This window comes from Ruditapes philippinarum, unplaced genomic scaffold (assembly GCF_026571515.1).
Source record: "Ruditapes philippinarum isolate M1 unplaced genomic scaffold, ASM2657151v2 ctg4980_1_1_1_1, whole genome shotgun sequence".
In the NCBI taxonomy this organism is placed as follows: domain Eukaryota; kingdom Metazoa; phylum Mollusca; class Bivalvia; order Venerida; family Veneridae; genus Ruditapes; species Ruditapes philippinarum.
The window spans coordinates 33,891-53,816 of NW_026861185.1; the positions used below are offsets into that span (position 1 = coordinate 33,891).

Genomic DNA, 19,926 nt, shown 5'->3' on the forward strand with positions numbered 1-19,926 from the left:
ACAAATTAAATACAATTTTGACTAAGGACACAACGGGCGGCACAAATTCGGAAACAATTAAACAGTTCAAAACAATACCATGTCAACGTTTGCCGACCTTTCAACTTTTTCATGCTGGAAACTTAACATGGTCGACTTGTCCGCTCCGAACTATATAATACCTATACGTGTATACCGAAGAGTGCAAGAAATGGAACAGTTTTATGTCGTATAATTGTCGAACGTATCTATATGTATTTAAAGAATGTTGAAATAAAATAATATTTATAGAGAAAGATTTCCTTCAGGGTAAATAGTCTACCAGACATTTTAGCCTAAAGACAAATATATCGTCTTTCACTGATCAGGTTTAAAGGTGTTACTTTAATAACTGGTATCCGTCTTAAATGTTTATCAACCAGTGACCGCAATAACGGAAATGGACTGTAACGGTGTTTCTATACCGAGTACAGGGCAGTTCAACAAAAGTTAAAATCTTGATTTAAAATAATTTAATTTTAAACTGAAGTTGCGCATCAAAAGACATGGATTTTCTTTATAAAGTTAATCATTTATTTCCAAGTTTACACGCGGTTGTACTTTTATCTGTGACATGTTTAAGCGTATCAGGGTTTGAATTAACAGTTTTACATACGAACGATGTTCACGCGAGATTCGAACAATTCAATAAATATGGATCAACGTGCGGCACGAGCGATGCCCAAGAGGGGCGTTGTTTCGGTGGAGTGGCCAGGCGACGTACCAAAATTCAGGAAATTCGAAATAGCCATGACAATGTGATTTTGTTGGATGCCGGAGACCAATTCATGGGCACCGTATGGTTTACTGTACATCGTGGTATGGCCGCTTCTTATTTTATGAAGGAACTTGGATACAACGCTATGGTATGATATAAATAGTAACATGTGTATATTTAAAGGCACTTTATGCCTCAGAAACTTTTCTTTTCTTCTTTAGAAAGAGCAACATGAGTATTATAATGTTTAGATAATGGCTTAAGAGCATGTTAGAGGCTTATAACCGAAGAATGTAGTCCTGCTTATAAAATAATTGTTAAAAAGTAGTAAAATGTAAAGATGGTAGTATTTTGACTTCCATCACCATAACTGTACTCAATGCAAAAAAGAAGCAAAAATGGTTCAAGTAACTGGCCATGAATAACTTTTTGGAAATTATTGCAGGACGTACAACTATTATATAGAATAGTTTAAGCATTTGTGGGGCATAATAGGCCTTTTAGCCCAATCAAGATAAAATGCATTCTAAATCAAGTTGGTGTAAAAATGTTTCAATATTTTACTGGCAGTAAAAAGGTAAAGTTTCAAAACAATTTATGATCGTCTGATAAACCGGAAATAGGCAATATTTTTCGACTTCTTCAAACAATCAATCTGTACGCATTTTTTTGTTAACTTTTAAACACATATTAAACATAGACTTAAATGTTTCTTACAGTGTGCGAATAGTCTTTACAATTCAAGGGTTAATGTAATCAAAGACTTACCACAGCTCATTTTTTTAATAATTTATTTTATTGTATATTTTGTACATGACCAATTTACATAATCTAACATCATTATCTTAAGCATAAATATAATGTACACACAAAGTGTTTCATTATCTAGGGTCCTCCTCTAAAGGTCTATCTTTTTGGCTTAATGGTAGCATTGTTAGTCACATTGGATTTTAGAAATTTTGAGATATTTATATGATAAGCGATATTAGCTTCGTGTATTTTAACTTGTAAAAATAGAATCGCTTAACCTAAAAAAAACCAAAGACATTTACAAAATGACTGAGTTAAAATGGTAAAAAAAAATAATAATAATAAAAACAAATATAAAAAAATATGCCATTAACAATTTGCCACTAGAATAAACGCACCAAACCTTTATTTGCAGCAGTATTTTAATAAACTAGATATGGAAATAAATATAGTACATGTGTTAACAAAATTAGGTAAATCTTCTACTTCTTTTGATGAAATTGTGCACTTCTTGAAATAGTCTTATGTTTTCGGCTTCTGCAAGTCCATCAATACCGTGTAATAATTTCATACTACTGAGAGGATGAAATAACCTGGTATTCAAAAAAAGTATACGCCTTTGCATAGTATATAATTTACATCGGAAAAAAGTGCTCCGCATTTTCGATGTCTGCGCCCCATTGGCATAATGGACTTGAAACTAAATGGTTAATAAAAGGATCATTATTTAAGTTGCTACAATTCTACAATTGTTTCTAATTCGGGAATGGTGAACATTTAAGAAACGATCTCCGTATAAGAAAAAAGATGGAACTACAGGAGGTTTATATAACTGTTTAATCTTGTTTTTAAATGAAGCTAGCGACTGTGATTCGCGAATGTTTGTCGGAATATCATTCCATAATTGAATAGCTGATGGAATGACTGATTTTGAATAAATTTCGGTACGTCTGGCTAAAGTAATAAAGTCACTATTATTTCTTAACGAATAATGGTTTTCTAACGCCATCTCGACAGATGGTGGAGAAAGTTGCATAATATATTGTGGTAATAAATTATATTTCCTTTATACATTAAAACTAGTTTTTGAATTTGTCGTCTGTCTGAAAGTGAAACCCATCCTATCTCTTTAAATAAATTTTGAATTGATGGATCTAGTTAAACCAGTTACCACTCGAGCTGCTTCGTACTGAAACTTTTCTAACGTTTCTTTTTCAAACTGTGTGCAATTATCCCATACTTAAGATGCATATTCTAAATGTGGACGTTCATAAGATATGTAAATGTTATTTAGAGTATTTCTTTTTACCTGAATTTTAGCATTTTCATTGAACCATTGAACCACCATTGCTCAAAGGTGCTAGTAACAAAAACAAGTCATGAATATAATTTTTTACTAGAAATAAATTTTGTTTTTAACAACCACAACGTTTAACTTGACAAATTTTAATAAAGTTAACATTTTCAAATAGATTTATAATCAAATAACAAATATAAAACTTTGTTTGACCTTGGTAAAAAAACGCAAAGTAGATTCGGTTTAAAAATAAAATGAAATATAAAAAAATGAGGATATAATTATGTATATGAAGCTTGTTTTGTTTATGGTGGAAAATAAAAAGATATATTATTGTATGTAAACTGATGAAAGCTCAATAGCTAAATACTGTCAGTTTGATGCTTGTCAATAGGAAATTATATTTCTGTAAAACTTTTATACATTGTCCGCCATGTTTGGCAAATACGCCCTCGGAGACGACGACACGATAAGTAAGTATATTATCGTTTCTTCGTGTCTTCGCCTTCGACTTTTGAGGGACGAAGACACGCAATGGCAAAAATCAGCCACCATAGAATTGAATGTTTTCATTGGCGTAAGATTGTGTATGACACAAGCCTAAGGTTTAATTTTGTTATATTTGGCGATATCATGGCAGTTATTGTCCTCAGTAGTAAACTCAGTAGTAAACGTGGTGATTTATCAATTCTCTTTTTTATTAGCATGTTGGAATGGAATAAGATATTACGTTTTCGTGCAATATAGCATAACAATCCGTTGTTTCCGTGAACAAGAAACTTTATACACTAATTGCTTAGTACTGGTTGGTTCCAGGAACGGATTCGTGAGTGTTTCAGTTTATTTATCACATGCCATGGTGCGGCGATTTGTCTTTGATGTTCCCTAGCTGTTATACGACAGTTACGTGCTTTATTGGTAATAACGCACAGTGCGATATCTCAGATAAAGCATACTTCTTTAAAAAAAGTGTGCATTATTTCAAATAAAGCACAGTTATCTAAGAACACTTGGTTCATGTATAAGCATGTTGTCGTTGCTTTTCCAGCCTAAATTTTAGTACCGTCCAGTGACCCTTGTGTATTTGTCTACGGTCCTTTGGCGAAGTTTTAACCTCATTTGCTATTTTCTCTACCGATTTTGCAAACATTTTTACTTCAACAGTGCTTTGGAAACCATGAATTTGATCTTGGTGTTGAAACGCTTGCGAAGTTTCTCAATAACGTCACGTTTCCGGTCGTAAGCGCAAACACTGACGTCACAAATGAGCCACGTCTGGCAGGAAAGTTCTCTAAATCTTGGACTACAACTGAAGGTGGTGAAGAAATCGGCGTTGTTGGATATTTAACTACGGAAACTGCTCAGATCTCAAGTGGAGGTAAGTTGTGTAAGACTCTATTAAGAGAAAACAATTGAATGGCCCAAAGGTGGTTATTACGGCCGCGATTCCAGCACTGACGTTCTGTCCGCCACACGGGCAAAATTTAAGTTCAATTAAAAAAATACAAAGTGCATATAACATGATAAATTGGACCGTGCTTTATATATAAGGCAAATTTCTAACCTTCTAAGGAGTTTTACACATTTTGTAAACATGCCATGTTTTTAAAACTCTTAAATTTATTTTCAGCTTAAGTTTCCTTTTGATTACATGAAATTCACATTACGTACTTTAGTATAATAAAACCTCTTCTATCTATTATGAATAGAATCAGTTAAGAATTTTAAACCTTACAGGGACGAGGTACTGTTTACATTTCTTTTCAGTATATTTTATCAAAAGAAATGTACTTTAAATATTAAAATAGTATAAAATTTATATAGCTTAGTGAAACTTGCAAACATAAATGTTCTATACAAACCGCCATATATAATTCTTTTGAAGCATTTGATGTGTTAAGATAAAAAAATCTAATTTTTTTTTAAATAATTAAGTGGTATTTCACATAAGCAAATATAAACGAAGTTAACATTAGACTTAGTCTTAAAAGAAACAAAAACCAAATTCAAAGACAAAATTCATAAACTACATCACCAATCTCATCATCATTCCTTTTGGAAAATTTTTTTTTATATTATAATATTTATTAAAGAAGAATACATCTGGGTTATTAAGTTTTGCAAATCGACTGTTTCGTTGTTTTATATTTTATTTTTAAAAATTAAAATAAACGATTACATAATATAATACATTCTCTCAATAAGACAGTCTTGTACATTGTAGTACGGAATCGCATTCGATATTAAGCTATTTTTGCACACGCTAAATAACGTGAATTCGACTTAATTTTTCGTAAACATTATGTTTATCTTACTTAAAATCATTTTTCACCGACCGTAATAATGAAACTGGTCTATTTTTGTCATTTTTAAAGTTTATCAAAACACGTTAAACATCGTTTAAGGACACGAAATATCTTATTTCATCTTGCCAATTGTATATATACATGTAGAAAATACTTAAAAGGTGAAGTCTTTATCAACTTATTTTGATGAAAGTTTGATAAATAAACATCTTAATGTTGACATACTATTTAAAACAGAAAAAAATGCCGTTAATAAAGGCGAAGAGGGATGTTGGGGTGGGGGTGAGGGTTGGCTTTAAATTAATATTTTATAGTTATCAGAAAATAGCTTTGTAGTAAAATCAACAATGTTAGTAAAAACAAAAACAAACAAAAACATCTCGTATGTGTAAGTTACGACTGCCTGTATGTAATTCTTTTTTGATATACCCTCACAATATTGTGACATTATAAACCACAGAGAAACCTTTACAATACGTTTTAGGACCAACTGTGAAGTTCCATGACGTAATAACAGCAGTCAAAGATGAAGTAGCCCTCCTGAAAGGCCAAGGAATTAACAAGATAATTGCCCTCGGGCATGCAGGGATAAATATGGATAAACAAGTAGCTGCTATAGATGGTGTTGACCTGGCTATAGGTGGACATACAAACACATTCCTGTACAACGGTAAGTAAGATATGATATTTGTCGGATAGACAAGTCAGTGTCTGATATAAACGTTAATCATTTTATAATTGTCTACCAGTAAAGAAGGACTTCTATCGTTCTTCTTTCTCGACCACTTGTCACAGATGATGTAACATTAAAATGCAGAGTATGTTCTGTTCTGTTAAAGGATGTTATTCATCAATATTTAACAAGCTCTTGATTAAACAGAACGTCTTAAAAATTAATTCAACCTTAGAAACTTAAATTAATACTTACTCTTCAATACCATACCATGCTATCGTTCTTTCATAACTTACTATGTACACATAAACTTTTACTACGACAAATTCTAATGTTAAATTTTCCAGTTTGTATTATAAGCGGTATGGTTAAGGCTAATATCCGAATAATTGAAATGTATTTTTTCTATATATTTTAGGAAAATTAAAATGCTATTAATGCAGAAATATTTTTTTAAAAAATTCAAATCCTTTTAAACAATGGAAAACGTTAATTTCTCAAGTCGGTCATGTACATTTATTAAATATACTAGTCTATTGTATTAATTTATCTTTTGTGAATACATTTGTTCTGGAAATTTTTTTCGCCAGGCCCTTTGAATTTTCTAAGGTTTCACCATTCGTCTTCCTTATTTTAAAACATTTTTATCATATTTTCGTTACCTTTTGTTATTATAAGGTTTTCAGAATCATGATTAGCTAAGAGCCCCACGAAAGTTTAAAAATGTTGCAGGCTCAGTCCTATTAAGCCTGTTCATGGAAGGTACATTTTCTTTAATACTTCAAGGTGAGAAACCAGCTGATGAAGATATAGAAGGACCGTATCCTATTGTTGTTGACCAGCCAGCTGGTGGTAAAGGACTCGTTGTTCAAGCCTACACCATGGGCAAATACCTTGGTTACCTTAACCTGAAGTTTGACTCCAATGGCATGGTGACAAATTATTCTGGAAACCCTATCCTATTGGATTCTACGGTTTCAGAGGGTAGGTTTATGATTTGTATTTAAAAAAGTGTTGTTCAACTTGAATTGTGTTCTGAAGGGGCTGTTATTAAATACTGATTAGAGTTGGAGGTTGTTTTCATTTGAAGTATTGTCGTTCATTTTGAAATGTGTACTTATGGCGGCTGTTAGTTATTGATATTGAATATTTGTTAAATTTAGATCTAATGATGATCTTATTAGTGAAATAGCTTAAAAATAAATATTTACCATTTTACGACTTTAAGTTGAAAGCTCACTGTCTGTGATGTAAGACCCCAAATTTTACTGAAATGGAAAGTTATTGTTAGTTAAATATAATACCTGTTGTAAGTTTTTACATTCATAACAAAAAAGGAGAAGAAAAAATCATCTCAAAATGTTGAATTTGCAAGGCTTTTAAGTGCAGAGTTTAACGTGCTAGGTACCGAAATTAGCTTGCACACTTCAGTAATGACGGAAATGTAACCGATAAAGCATTTAAATGTGTTCTTTACGGGTGCATCTTGATAGTCTATAGGTACAATAGGTGTATTAACTTCATTTAGTATTACATTTGAGACGCGTCACGACAAAACGAACATAATGGGTTTGCGACCAGCATGGATTCAGACCAGCCTGCGCATCCGCGCAGTCTGATCAGGATCCATGCTGTACGCCTACAAACCCTATAACAAGTAGAGAAACTGATAGCGAACAGCATGGATCCTGATCAGACTGTGCGGATGCGCAGGCTGGTCTGGATCCACGCAAACCCATTATGTTGGCTTTGTCGTGACACGGCTCATTTAAGTATCAAATTTTACAGACGCACAGATTTTACAAGAAGTCAATAAATGGAGAGAGCCTGTAGATAAACTTAGTGCAACTACTGTCGGCTATTCCAAGGTTATAATGGACGGTGAGAGATCTTCGTGCAGACTTAAAGAATGCAACCTAGGTAAAAAGGCCCTGTCGGAATTTCCTATTCTGATATTATATTACCATATTACTTTTCTTTAGATCGGAGTCAGTTTTGGCCTTGATCTGTGTGGTGCAAAAATATCCCTGCTTTAGTTGATATGAATACCTTTAATCTAGATATAGAAAATACTATTGTCCTGGAGATGAAGATTTTTGACAGGTTATATGACCCTGTACAAACATGCATGAGCTTATATAACCGTAGAGGTTATTTATTATCAAAATTGACATTGTAACAAATTTATAATACTGCACGTTTTCTTTTTTCATATCATGTATCTTAAATTTTACCGCTTATGTCATGAAGGTATGTACACATAAACACACTGACCCCATATATTCTATAAAGATTAGTGGGTTATATCCTATTTTGTTTGAAAACCGACTTACACAAACCATTTTAACGGCCTCACCTACATCTAAACACCATGTTATTAAAACATTGATAAGGACTGTAAAAGCCCCGTTTTTTTTATTTATACACCGCAAGCATGGTCTGAAATTTCTGAAAGCCCCATTTTCTTAGGCATTTACTGGAAATAAATTCAATATACGACAATGAATTTACACATGCATACACTATATTAAATACTACTATATTTTATTAATATATAATTTATATATTAGTTATATTATAAATTAGTTATATATTTCAGGGAATCTTGTAACAGACGGTATTGTGAACTTCCATATTAATTTCAGTCACTCGGAATCCACCTGGGCTCCGGCTGCTATTGCTGTCTGGAATGGTGGTGGTATTAGATCATCAATTGACAAAGGTATGGTATAGCTTTTAAAAAGATTTTTACCCCCCTTTTGAAAAGATGGGCTATATTGTTTTGTGACTGCCGCACGCTCAATAATTTAAAAACTTTAAACCAACGCCTTCAAAGTTCTTAAGGCGACAACCCCCATTGAGTAGAAGGCCCCTATTGTTTTTGGGAGCCAATGATAGAGGGTCAATGTCACAGTGACCCTGAATGTAAAAACATTTTCCGCTTAATAAATTGACAACCATTTCACCCAAGGCCTTCAGCCTTATTAAAAAGAATGCCTGCACTAATGCGTGAAGGTTAAGGTCACAGTGGCACTGAATGTAGAAACTTTATCCTCAAAATAACTATAGTACTGCTGATTTTCGGAGACAACAACTTAATGTTTGTGAGTTTATGTTAAGAATGCATTCATACTTTATTGTTTACTCTAACAAATGCCGTGTGTTTAAAAGATGAAATGAAATGTATAAGTGGAATTAACCTTAAATAAGAGCAATTTATGAATACATATTGACATGCACTAGGGGGTATTTAATTGACAGCTTAACTGAGGAAACTTCTTCTATATAGACATTTTTCAGTTGCTTAAAATTACGGTGTAACATTTGTACTGTGTTTTCTACGGTGGCACAGAGGTGACATGTGTATGTTTTTATTTATCTTGTGCGCACGAGATAATTTAGTCGTGGACACTTGATACTATTTCGTGGCCACGAGATAATTTAGTCGTGGACACGAGATACTATTTCGTGGCCGCGAGTTACTAGGTCGTTGGCACGAGATAATTAAGTCTTGGGTACTAGATACTTATGTCGTGGCCACGAGTAACTAAGTCGTGTGCACGAGATAATTAAGTCATGTGGGCACGAGAACAGTGAAATAGGATAGAGATTTTCGATAACTTTATCGTATATTTGCAGGAGTAGTAAGTGCAGGAGAGATTTACAGCGTGTTACCATTTGGAAATGAGATAGATCTTATAAGAGTGTCCGGTAAAAACCTCCGAGAACAGTTGGAACATTCCGTCGCAAATTACGACCGGTCCGAGCCTCCCGGTGCCTTTCTCCAGATGTCCGGTAAGTATAACTTCCTGATTTTTGTTTCAAGTAAAAGTTAATTTTTTTTATTACATTAAGCATTTCATGTCTATTGACTAATAGTGATATTTGCGGAATCGATTTTACCATTAATACATAAATATGAAACATTCAGTAGATAAGAAAGATTTGAAAGATGTAAACATCTTAACATGAAATAAAAAAGATAAAGTTACAAACATTATTGTTTAAACGAAGTAGATATACAGTCAAGCCTGTGTCATCACCTCTGAATAAAAAGCATTCTGTGAATAAAGACCATTTTTTTAAATAACCGTTACTATACTTGAATAAATGGAACAGAGTAACCCCTAGATAAAGACCACTTGTCTATAAAGACCATGCTTCTTAATACACTCATGTTGTAAACAGGTTTGACTGTATTCACAACATGAGTGTATTAAGAAGCAAAAACATAAGAAAGACGGGTTAATAAAGCACGAATGGCCATGTTATTTGTAAGATTTTTGTGTGAAATTTCCTTAATTTAGAATATACTCTTCTGAAAATGTCAAGGTCATCTACTGAGATAAAGGTCATGTTATTTATTTAGATCAAGGTCATACTTCAATAGGGCATAAAGAATGTCTTGTTCATGAGTATAAGGTAAAGTATGTAGCTCACAGAATTCAGAGGGTAAACTAAACATTTATTGCTTCAACGGACATCCGTTGTCTTTAATTTTCGAGCATTGGTTCCGAAGCGTCTTTTGCTGTAATCATAAAATTTACGAGAAATCCCATTTATCGTTATACATTTCTAGGACTCCGAGTTGTGTACAATCTACAGATGGAGGCAGGGAGCCGCGTGGTTTCGGCAGAAGCCAGATGTCTGAGCTGCGACATACCAAAGTATAATCCTCTCCGAGATAGTGAAGATTATAACATATTTGTGTCGACTTTTATAATAAATGGAGGCGATGGATACAAATTTGAGGCTTCAAAACGACAACGTTTTAGTAAGTATATAACATCATGTAAAAATGTTCACCCAAATTCCATTTTACTCATTAAACTCTGCGCTTTCTATGTTCACTTTACATAATAACTGATAACAGATCATTCTGGCAAATCAACTTGTATAAGACGCGTTTCGTAAAATCTTCCTTTCGGCTATGTACGAGAAACTGAATTTTAAAGGTCCAATGAAAATATAAAAGTACCGTTCAGTGGGTCCTTTTACCTTTTTGTCGGGCCGCCGACGCCATCGTGTATAATAGTATTACCTTACGGCCCGTGAATAAAAGATATACGTATTTAGGTATAATTTTATAAAATAGTTCCTTGCTACGTTGGTACTCCTGACGCTGTATTTATATATAAATTACATTATATTAGAAATGTAAAAAAATGATCATGTTTCATTTTAGACAGATTCTTCTAAATCTAATGATATTTCATTTTATAACAGATACATTAGACGCAACAACACTGATTGAATACTTTAAGAAGCACAGTCCCATGTTTGCAGAAGTCGAGGGTAGAATCCGGTTCCATACAGATGACATTTCATCATCGGGCGCTCGTCATTTACCCACAGTTATCTTCATGATTTTGTCATTTCTAGTCAGATATTTGTAAAAACACAGAAGTGAATGTTTTATATTTTTGATACTGAGCTTTAAAATAAAACCAGGGCAAATGGACTATTGAAATAAAAAATATATTGGATACATTGATTACATGATTACAAGATATAATAAAAGTCTCTCAGTTATTTAAATGGCATAAATATTGAAAATAAAATTTGAAATGATATGAAGAAAATACTGAAAATCTGTAATTGATTTAAATGATATAAAAATTGTGAGAAAAGTCAAAAGATGATTTGAATTTTAAGATAAAATTGCAACTAGCTTGTTGGTTTAAATGATACACTATTGTGTTTAAATTCTGCAAGAGTATAATATACATAACGTTTTGAAAGTGAGTCAATACCTACACTAATAGCGAGTTTTCATATACCTATATATTATTTTTCTTGCTTTTCATCTTTAAGTATTGTTACTTTTTTCAGGTCTTTCAATTTCCGTGTCCAAAAAAACGTTGATTGAATAATGAATCGTCCCGGTGCTAGGAAAGGGATGAAGAGATATCGTGTTCTTGTTATTGTCTGTCATCAACAGTGGCAATCATTGCGAGTTTATGCTTTCAACTTAATATAAATTTTGTTTTAAACCCTCTCATCCGATCTCAACTTTCAATGAGCTTTTAAGAAGCTTTTATCTATACCAGCATACTCATTGTTTATCTGTCTGTTTTACCCCAATTTCAACACGTTTTTTTCTTGTCATATATCGGCGGGCGGTCAACCTAACTGGCTTTCCTGGCTAACTAACTAGTAATAAACAAGTTCTTACCAGTAATAGACGATTTCTCCACAAGTGACCGGCTATTAGGCACTCATCATTGGGGAGAGACATTGACCATTAGACTCAATGTCCATGGTTAATTGCCAAGGAGAAATTTCGCCTAAATCGAGGATTGAACCAGCGACCCCTTCATTATAAACCCGGTGTTTCTTCTTATAGACCTTAGCGGACTGACTAGTATATCATATAATGATTATTATTTCAATTTACATGTAATTTCAATAATACCGCAAACAAGCTTTTATTTTTTTTCTCGAGTGTTTTTTCTTTTTCATTTGTGTGTCCTGTTATAGTATCCAAACTGTTACTCATTGGCCCATTACCTAAACCATCTTTTGCTTGCAACATCTTTTGCTTGCAATTAGTACAGTTAAAGTGGTTGAGTATTTTGTATGAATATCATAATGGAAGTCATTTTGCTTCTTTTACGACATTTGTTTTCACATTCAGTGCTACTTTCCTGGGTGATATGCTTAAAACTAATATTATAACTTCATAAAAGTCATGGTTGTGCTTTCTACAGAAAGAAAACTTTGTTCTTTTCGTAGGCATAATGTGCCTTTGATTATAATTTTTAATGTTTATATGCCTAAATTGCAATGTGTCATGTGTAACACTTTTAAAGAACTACCCTGCTTTCTTGTGTATTATTTTTTACTACTGGAACTATGCCCTTCTAAATTGTTTTTGTTTGCAGTCTATGTAATGTTAAAATCTTGATTTTAAATGATTTTATTTTAACTTAATCTGATTTTATTGGGACGTTTCATGTTATTCACGTTCTTTTTTAAATAGCTGCCATGTTTTCTTATGTGTACCATTTACCTTGTTTGTCAAGCAATATTTGTCCCTCCGTGTACATGAATAAATTCATATCTAAACCTACACATGCAATTTTATTATTTTAACTTAATCAGGTTTTATAGAGTGCTTTAATGTTGTTTTTTCGGTTGAATAATTATTTTATTATGTTACATAAAACATTCTAGTGTTGCTTATGTACTCAGAAAAATGTGTGTTTATTGCAGTTTATTTGTATAATTCCGGTGATTTTGTATCTACCGCTACAAACATGCTCAAACCAATACCAAAGTCAAGCTCATTAGACCAAAGAAATCTTATTTCCTACTCCAGAATATATTTTGCTTCTTCTCTGTACTAAAATCTGTAAATGGAATGAAATTGTTTCATTTTAACCAGGTTTTGTAGATTTTTTATTTGTTTTTGCATGGTTCACGTTGTCAGTCTTATTTAAAACATTTTACTGTTACTAAGTTTATGAAAGTGCAAATGTATTTAAAAACTATGTTTTTGTTGCAGCATTTCATGTTACAATATAGACAGATGACTTTATCAATAAAATACTTTCACGAAAAGGAAAAGAAAAAAGAAACAGATGTATTTTAATTGCTTTTAATCATTATTTTTATTATAAATAATCTTAATAAAGTATATTGTGTTAGTATTATTCTTTTTTAGAAAGAATCATTTGTATAAGTTTTATATCGGATTGAAAATGTCTGCCGAAAAAGATGCATAGCCACCAGAACTCGAGAGAACATACTTTGTTTAGTTTAAACATATTTTATTGCACCAAATACAAATGTAACATGTCATATATTATACATATGATGAGTATATAACAAAAAGCAAATGAGTTGGGCAACAAGTTCTAGCAACATTTGAAGCTCTTCCAAGAACTTTGTGTGACCATTTGAAAGAAAATGCATCAACATATCTCATTTGGCATCGTCAAACGTGGTATGATTTCAGAACAGTGTTACCATAATTAGATTGTTTACCAACACAGCAACATCAATCCTATAGTTATATATTCTTCACACAACTATCTCCAAATAGGTGGAAATTTATGTAAAATTGAGCGATATTCGCAAAGTTCTGTCTTTTCTTTGTTTTCTGGTTTTACACACATTCCGACACATTTCTGGTCATATCTCGGCAAGTGATTCCCCTTGATAACTTTCCTGGAAAACTATCAGGTTATTATTGAAGTCCCCGCAAGTGACCAACTACATGATTGTTTTAGTCTTGTTGTAAGAGGCAATTGACCGTAAGACTAACTGTCAGAGATATCAGTTGTCAGAGGGATATTTCGCCTCACCCGAGACACGATCTAGCACACCCTTGATTACTAATATAATGCTCTCGTATGTATGTATGTATGTATGTATGTATGGATGGATGGATGGATGGATGGATTGATGGATTCTAGGTTTAATGAGGTCCATCTGCCCTTCCAGGCACTGAGAGTTCTATTGAACAAGGCTTGCAAACTCTGTGTATCTAAACTGTTGTTCAGTAAAACGCTTAATGAGCATACTGCACCTCTTTCCGTTCTTAACACAGAAAGATTTATTTCAATATACAATAGAATAGCATGGCACATCATAATATATACAAAAACAGATGCAAGATGTATGAGTGAATAAATTGCCATGCCAAACAACATAATATATAAAGGATAACATAAAAAATGAAAACAAACTCAACTGTGGTAATATTGCGTGACATAGGAAGATACTGAGTTTCACAAATTTAAATATATCAAAAAAAATACACAACTACAAACTAAAAAGTGAAAGACATTTCAAAATTAAACATTTGATGATCCGAATTAAAGCAAAAAAATAGAACTTTAATATGATACATGAATTTTAAAAATTAAAAAATAAATAAATAAATAACTGAAATTAAGAGGTCAAATACAAAGAAAATACATTAAACCTGAACTGAGCTGAAAAGATCTTTTATAGTGACTTTGTACTTACCAAATTACTTAATATCTCTTATATTTTGGAGAAGCTCATTCCACAAAGTACAACCTTTATAAACCCCCTAAAAGACAAACTGATAATGTGGGATAGAAGGTTAGCTATCAAAACAGCAGAGCGCTTGACAAAATTTGAAGGGATACCATAAAAACCTGTTGCCGTATTCCATACCAAATTATTAACGTACTTTAAGATTTTAGCTTTAGAAAACAGTTTACATGCCAAAGAAGTATTCAGCTTAACGTTTCTTTTTTGTTGGTTTTTACGTCGCACCAACGCAAAATAGGTCACATGGCGTCTTTCCAGCTTTACTGGTGGTGGAAGATTTCAGGTGCCCCTCTGTGCTTTATTAAAGGCACAAACAGGCACCTGTCTAGAACCACAGAGGTTCCATACGCTAGCTGGATAGCGTCCACAAATGAACGAATCCGAAGTCCCTATCAGGATTTGATTCCACAGCGTTTTGGGACAGTGGTTTAACGCCAACGATCACATATTTAGAAATGGTTTCAAAACATATGCCAATTTGTTCTTCGTATTTCTATTGCCTGTCGGTGTAATAGATAAAATGTAAGTCAACTTTAGATCATAGCGAGCTCCCGTTTGGCACCTTATGTAGTTGGCACTTCATTAACAGCTGATTGACACCACTATCATCATAATATTTATCAGCAATAGACTTCTCATACTGACTTCTGTCACGCACAAATGTTCTGTCACAAACATGTGTTATCTGTTGAGGATTTGCGCATTTGTTTATGATTCTATATATATGTATGTAAACAATTAAGCCAATGTTCATATTAGTAGGAAAGAACAACTTCAAAAAAATATTCACCTTTTTAAGTCACGGTTAGGATTAAAAAATGTTGAAAATGATATTTAAAAACATTTGTTTTAAATATCTAGATGAAGGAAATGATAAATTATAAAAAAAACCCTCAAGGTAGAATATTAAGTTTGTTGTTTTTGTAATTGAAAATAAATAGAAATTGTGTGTAGCGTTGTTTGTGTCTGTATTTACATATTTCAAGCATATGATCCATTTCTGACAATAAGGTATAAATAATCTATGTAGAATGGTTTTTAATTAAAATGCTCACTTTGATAGTTTTATCAAAGTGAATTAGCCCATAATGGGAAGTTATGTAATACAGTTAATAATTATGTTGTTAGTATTTAGCACTATACCTGACAACAAGCCATTAAAGAATTATATATGTGGATGTTGCTGATAAGTGTGAGATACCTGATCCGGCTTTATATATTTGCAGATAGCAGATAATAAATCATTCTAGAACAGTTCATTAGTACGTATTCATCATATAAATATTTACCTGTATCATTTAGAATAAGATCAACACTTTTTCTTTCGAGAAATATTTCATAAGATTATCTAAATGTTACATCCAAACCGTTTTCAGCAATATTTGAAATGCTTAAGAAAAAGACCAATAATTTACAAAATATGGGAGCAGAGAATTGCATATAAGCACATTGAAATGATAAGATGACTAATTTTACTATGTAAAAAAAAATATTTCAACCCAACAAAGTCAAGATTGGTATAATGCATCACGGTTGTAATAAGGAACAGTCGTATTGCTTCAACCATTAACAATTTTTAGTTATTTATTTATTTATTTTTATTTGAGAGCACTTTTAAATAGATAAATAATGTATCATATAACATAAGTATGAATACTGGTTTAACTAATCCTAAATCTGCTCCCGGATCCCGAATCTACACGTGCCGTAAGATCATGTTCTGCACTTTTCACTATTCTCAGCCAATAAATATTTTAAAAATTTCCCTATTAATGTTGAATGGTTTTGTCTAGATTAAAAGATTCGGTTAAGATATTTTGCGTGGTAAGGATAATGATCTAAGTTTGATTCATGTTTAGTGAGTCTGTATATTAACTATAAGATCCCTTGATAAATTGCTTTGGTATTTTGCGCCATGAAAAATCGATGTCTTTGATCTTTTCCATATTTCATTACATAGAATTAATGACTGTTGTGTTTCAAGAGAGAAATTTTGTTTTTTAATGTTCATCGAAATAAATGGATGTCCTCATGTTATATGAAATAGTTCTTTTTATCTCAATCTAAGGTTCAATGAACCTTTGTGAATGAAATACTTTAAAGTGACATTATGCTCCTCCAAGTGTATATAATGACTGAGCAGGTAAAAGTAAAAATAAGTTTACATTTTGTCATAATTCCTTTCATTTTTATACTTACTTTACATGAACTACATGTGTAAATAACTCACATGGAATTGTCTAATTTAATATCCACCAGTGTTTACCTGTAACTTTCAATTATTGAAAAAAAGAAGGTGGCAGACTTTTTATATTTTTTGGCCAAAACATTTTCAAATACTTACCAGTATAACAGTAAATCTTTTGAAATACATAGGTAATTTAGCTCAACTTGACTATGAAACAATGAGCATAATATCGCTTGAAATATGTACCACCCAGCCAACAACATAATATTATGCCATGTTCTCCAATGAGTGGTATGCAGATTTCATAAATATTTGGTCTGAATATTTTGTTGTGATTAATGCCTCTGAGGGATCACCCTTTCGCATCACAATTGCAGGTGTCAAATCAATCGCAACTTTTCGGCCCTTTGGGTCAGTCTACGGATAAGGACCTCAAACACAAAAGTAAGAATACACAGAACGAGGACGATACTTCGGTCTAACCTACGCTAATAAACTAAACATGTAAACAAATAGTTATTTCATTCTAGGAGTTAAAGACTATAATTATACCAATATATCGAGTAAAAATCCACCTTACTTAAGTAAATGTACAGATACATGTATATCAATAAGCGGTACATTATTTATATACTTATTATTAAGGTTGTAGAAACCGAAAGTACAAATTGTCTTCATATAGACACTTATTCGTTTTTTTTTGTAATATAACACATGTAGTACATCAGTGAGCATTTTAAAATTTATTATGATTGTCAGACACATGTTCAATGAAATAGACTTTATTTTCGTTAAGATGTCAAAAATATACATTCGTGATACAATATTATAGATTACACCCTTTGTTTTTGTATACATCTAAAACCACGTGGTAGAACTACTTTCAAAAATAAATTTGTTGATAATAGCCAAGATGTTCCGATCGATGTCAAATGCCGTGGGCAGACGTTAAAGGTTGCCCCGTACTTCACTTCAGTGTTGTTATATTTCCCTGGTCTTTCAGGACCATTGATTCCAGCACTTTAAAATGTTTAAAATTGAGTCCTGATCAAACCTATGTTAAGGGGCGTGAGGGATGTTGCTGTTTTTCATAAAACCTCATGTACAGACTCTATCAAACTGAGTCTGCAATTTTCATGTAATTTTGTTGTGATTTATGCTTTCGAGGGATCACTAATTGATATTTAATTTACTTATTTAATCAGATATTATCATATAATTCCGATTCTTAAAGATCATCTAGTTAATTAAACAAGGCTTACTTGCTGCTGCTTTATTAATTTATGTTGCTGTTTTTTCTATTTGATCTATATTTTGTTGGTTGTTTCCAATTGTTCTAATTGAATACTGTATAATCAATATCCGGGTATTTTCCTGTCTTTGAATCTTTTCTGTGATATGCAGGCACGCAACATTTGACACATTTTTTATTTAGTTCCGCACATTGTTTTCTTATTACTTTAAGGGCACAAGCAATTTGTTTTTTGGGAACTATACGACATTGCTCATATCGCTAACTTGTCAAATTGATATTTTGGTTCCATTCCCATCGCCATAGCATGGACATTAGCATTTTCCATTGAGTTCATAACGGATCAATTAAAAACGAGTATGCAACATTTATAATTCTGCTGTTTAGATTGTTCTTTAGGGATTATGTTTTCTTTTTTTGTATTTTAAACTTAACATTTCTTACATATTAACTAGTGACTTTTCATGACTGTGAATTCCATCACACGTGCATAAAATTAGGTGTCAAATTCTGTAGAAACATTTTATAAATAAAATGGTTGATGCTCTTTGTTTATATGACTGACGTCATGTCTTCTTTTAATACGAAAATCTCATCCCTTTAATGTTTAAGATAAGTTTCATTTTTCAATGATAACGGAAATATTTGTACATCAAAGAACGTATTAAGTTACATGTTGGCTTGAGTCGAGTAAACAAACAGTATCTTTTAATGATGTAATGACCTTTTATACAAGTAATGACGTTTATCTCTTGCCATGAATTTTAATGAGACACTGAGGCCGTTAATGTACAGAAATAAAGCAATGTTTCGTTCTGTAGAAAGGGCAAACATGTTTTGTAGTATTGTAAAATAGGCTAAGAACATGTGAAACGCTTAGCCATATACAGACTTACTCACTGTATATTGATAAGATGCGAAAGAAATTCATAATCACTTTTGCAAATAACAAATTTTAGAATTGAAACTATCGGTATGGTAATTGAGGAATTGAATGTAGTGACATATATCGTCTTACTAGTATTTATAATTCACGTAATATGGAGGACAACTTCGTTCATTTTGTTTGTATTTGTTATGCTTTTAATGATATTCGTCAACAGTACTTAAATAAATATTATTATAATAGACCTAGTATTTATAAATTCGTTGAATTAGCGCAGAGTACTAACATCATCATGCAATAAAAATTATGTAAATATATATATGAAGCGTTTGAAATTTGTCAGTGTTTAGTTAATATGATGTGTTAATAAGTTTATTTTAGTGTCTATCGTTTTAAATTCAAATAATATACAAATTTTTGTCCGTGTTACTTTCAATAATTTTATGTACCATTTGATTTATTTTGACAGTGAGATAGTAAGTCAAATAATATACACTTTCTTCATTAGTTCAACCTACAAAATATTTTGAATCTTTGAATCTTGAATCTTAAATGTTAGAATCCGCCAGTTTTAGTTTAATATATTAATACATAATTTAACACCTTACTATATTGATTTTAAGCATGTGTGTGCTTCAAGGAATCAAATATGTTAGTGAAATCTATATTTCTAACTACATGAAAACAGCAACCGTATAACTACCTTATTTACGTTTACAAATCAATAAATGTATTTAAAAACATCATATTTATGAAGTCAACCATTCCAAAGGTGAAAACTAAACCCAATTTCTTTTTTAAATGACCAGTG

General features: G+C 32.1%; 1 protein-coding gene across 1 annotated transcript; it reads left to right on the forward strand.

Annotated features, from left to right (window-relative positions):
* The first annotated feature begins 296 nt into the window (after nucleotides 1-296).
* On the forward strand, nucleotides 297-13,401 carry LOC132714762 (snake venom 5'-nucleotidase-like). Its single transcript, XM_060697680.1, has 9 exons — nucleotides 297-884; nucleotides 3,948-4,161; nucleotides 5,574-5,759; nucleotides 6,549-6,746; nucleotides 7,551-7,682; nucleotides 8,362-8,484; nucleotides 9,402-9,557; nucleotides 10,342-10,536; nucleotides 10,989-13,401. Exons 1-9 carry the CDS (start codon nucleotides 525-527, stop codon nucleotides 11,156-11,158), a joined length of 1,734 nt encoding a protein of 577 aa, XP_060553663.1. The 5' UTR covers nucleotides 297-524; the 3' UTR covers nucleotides 11,159-13,401.
* Nucleotides 13,402-19,926: the final 6,525 nt, after the last annotated feature.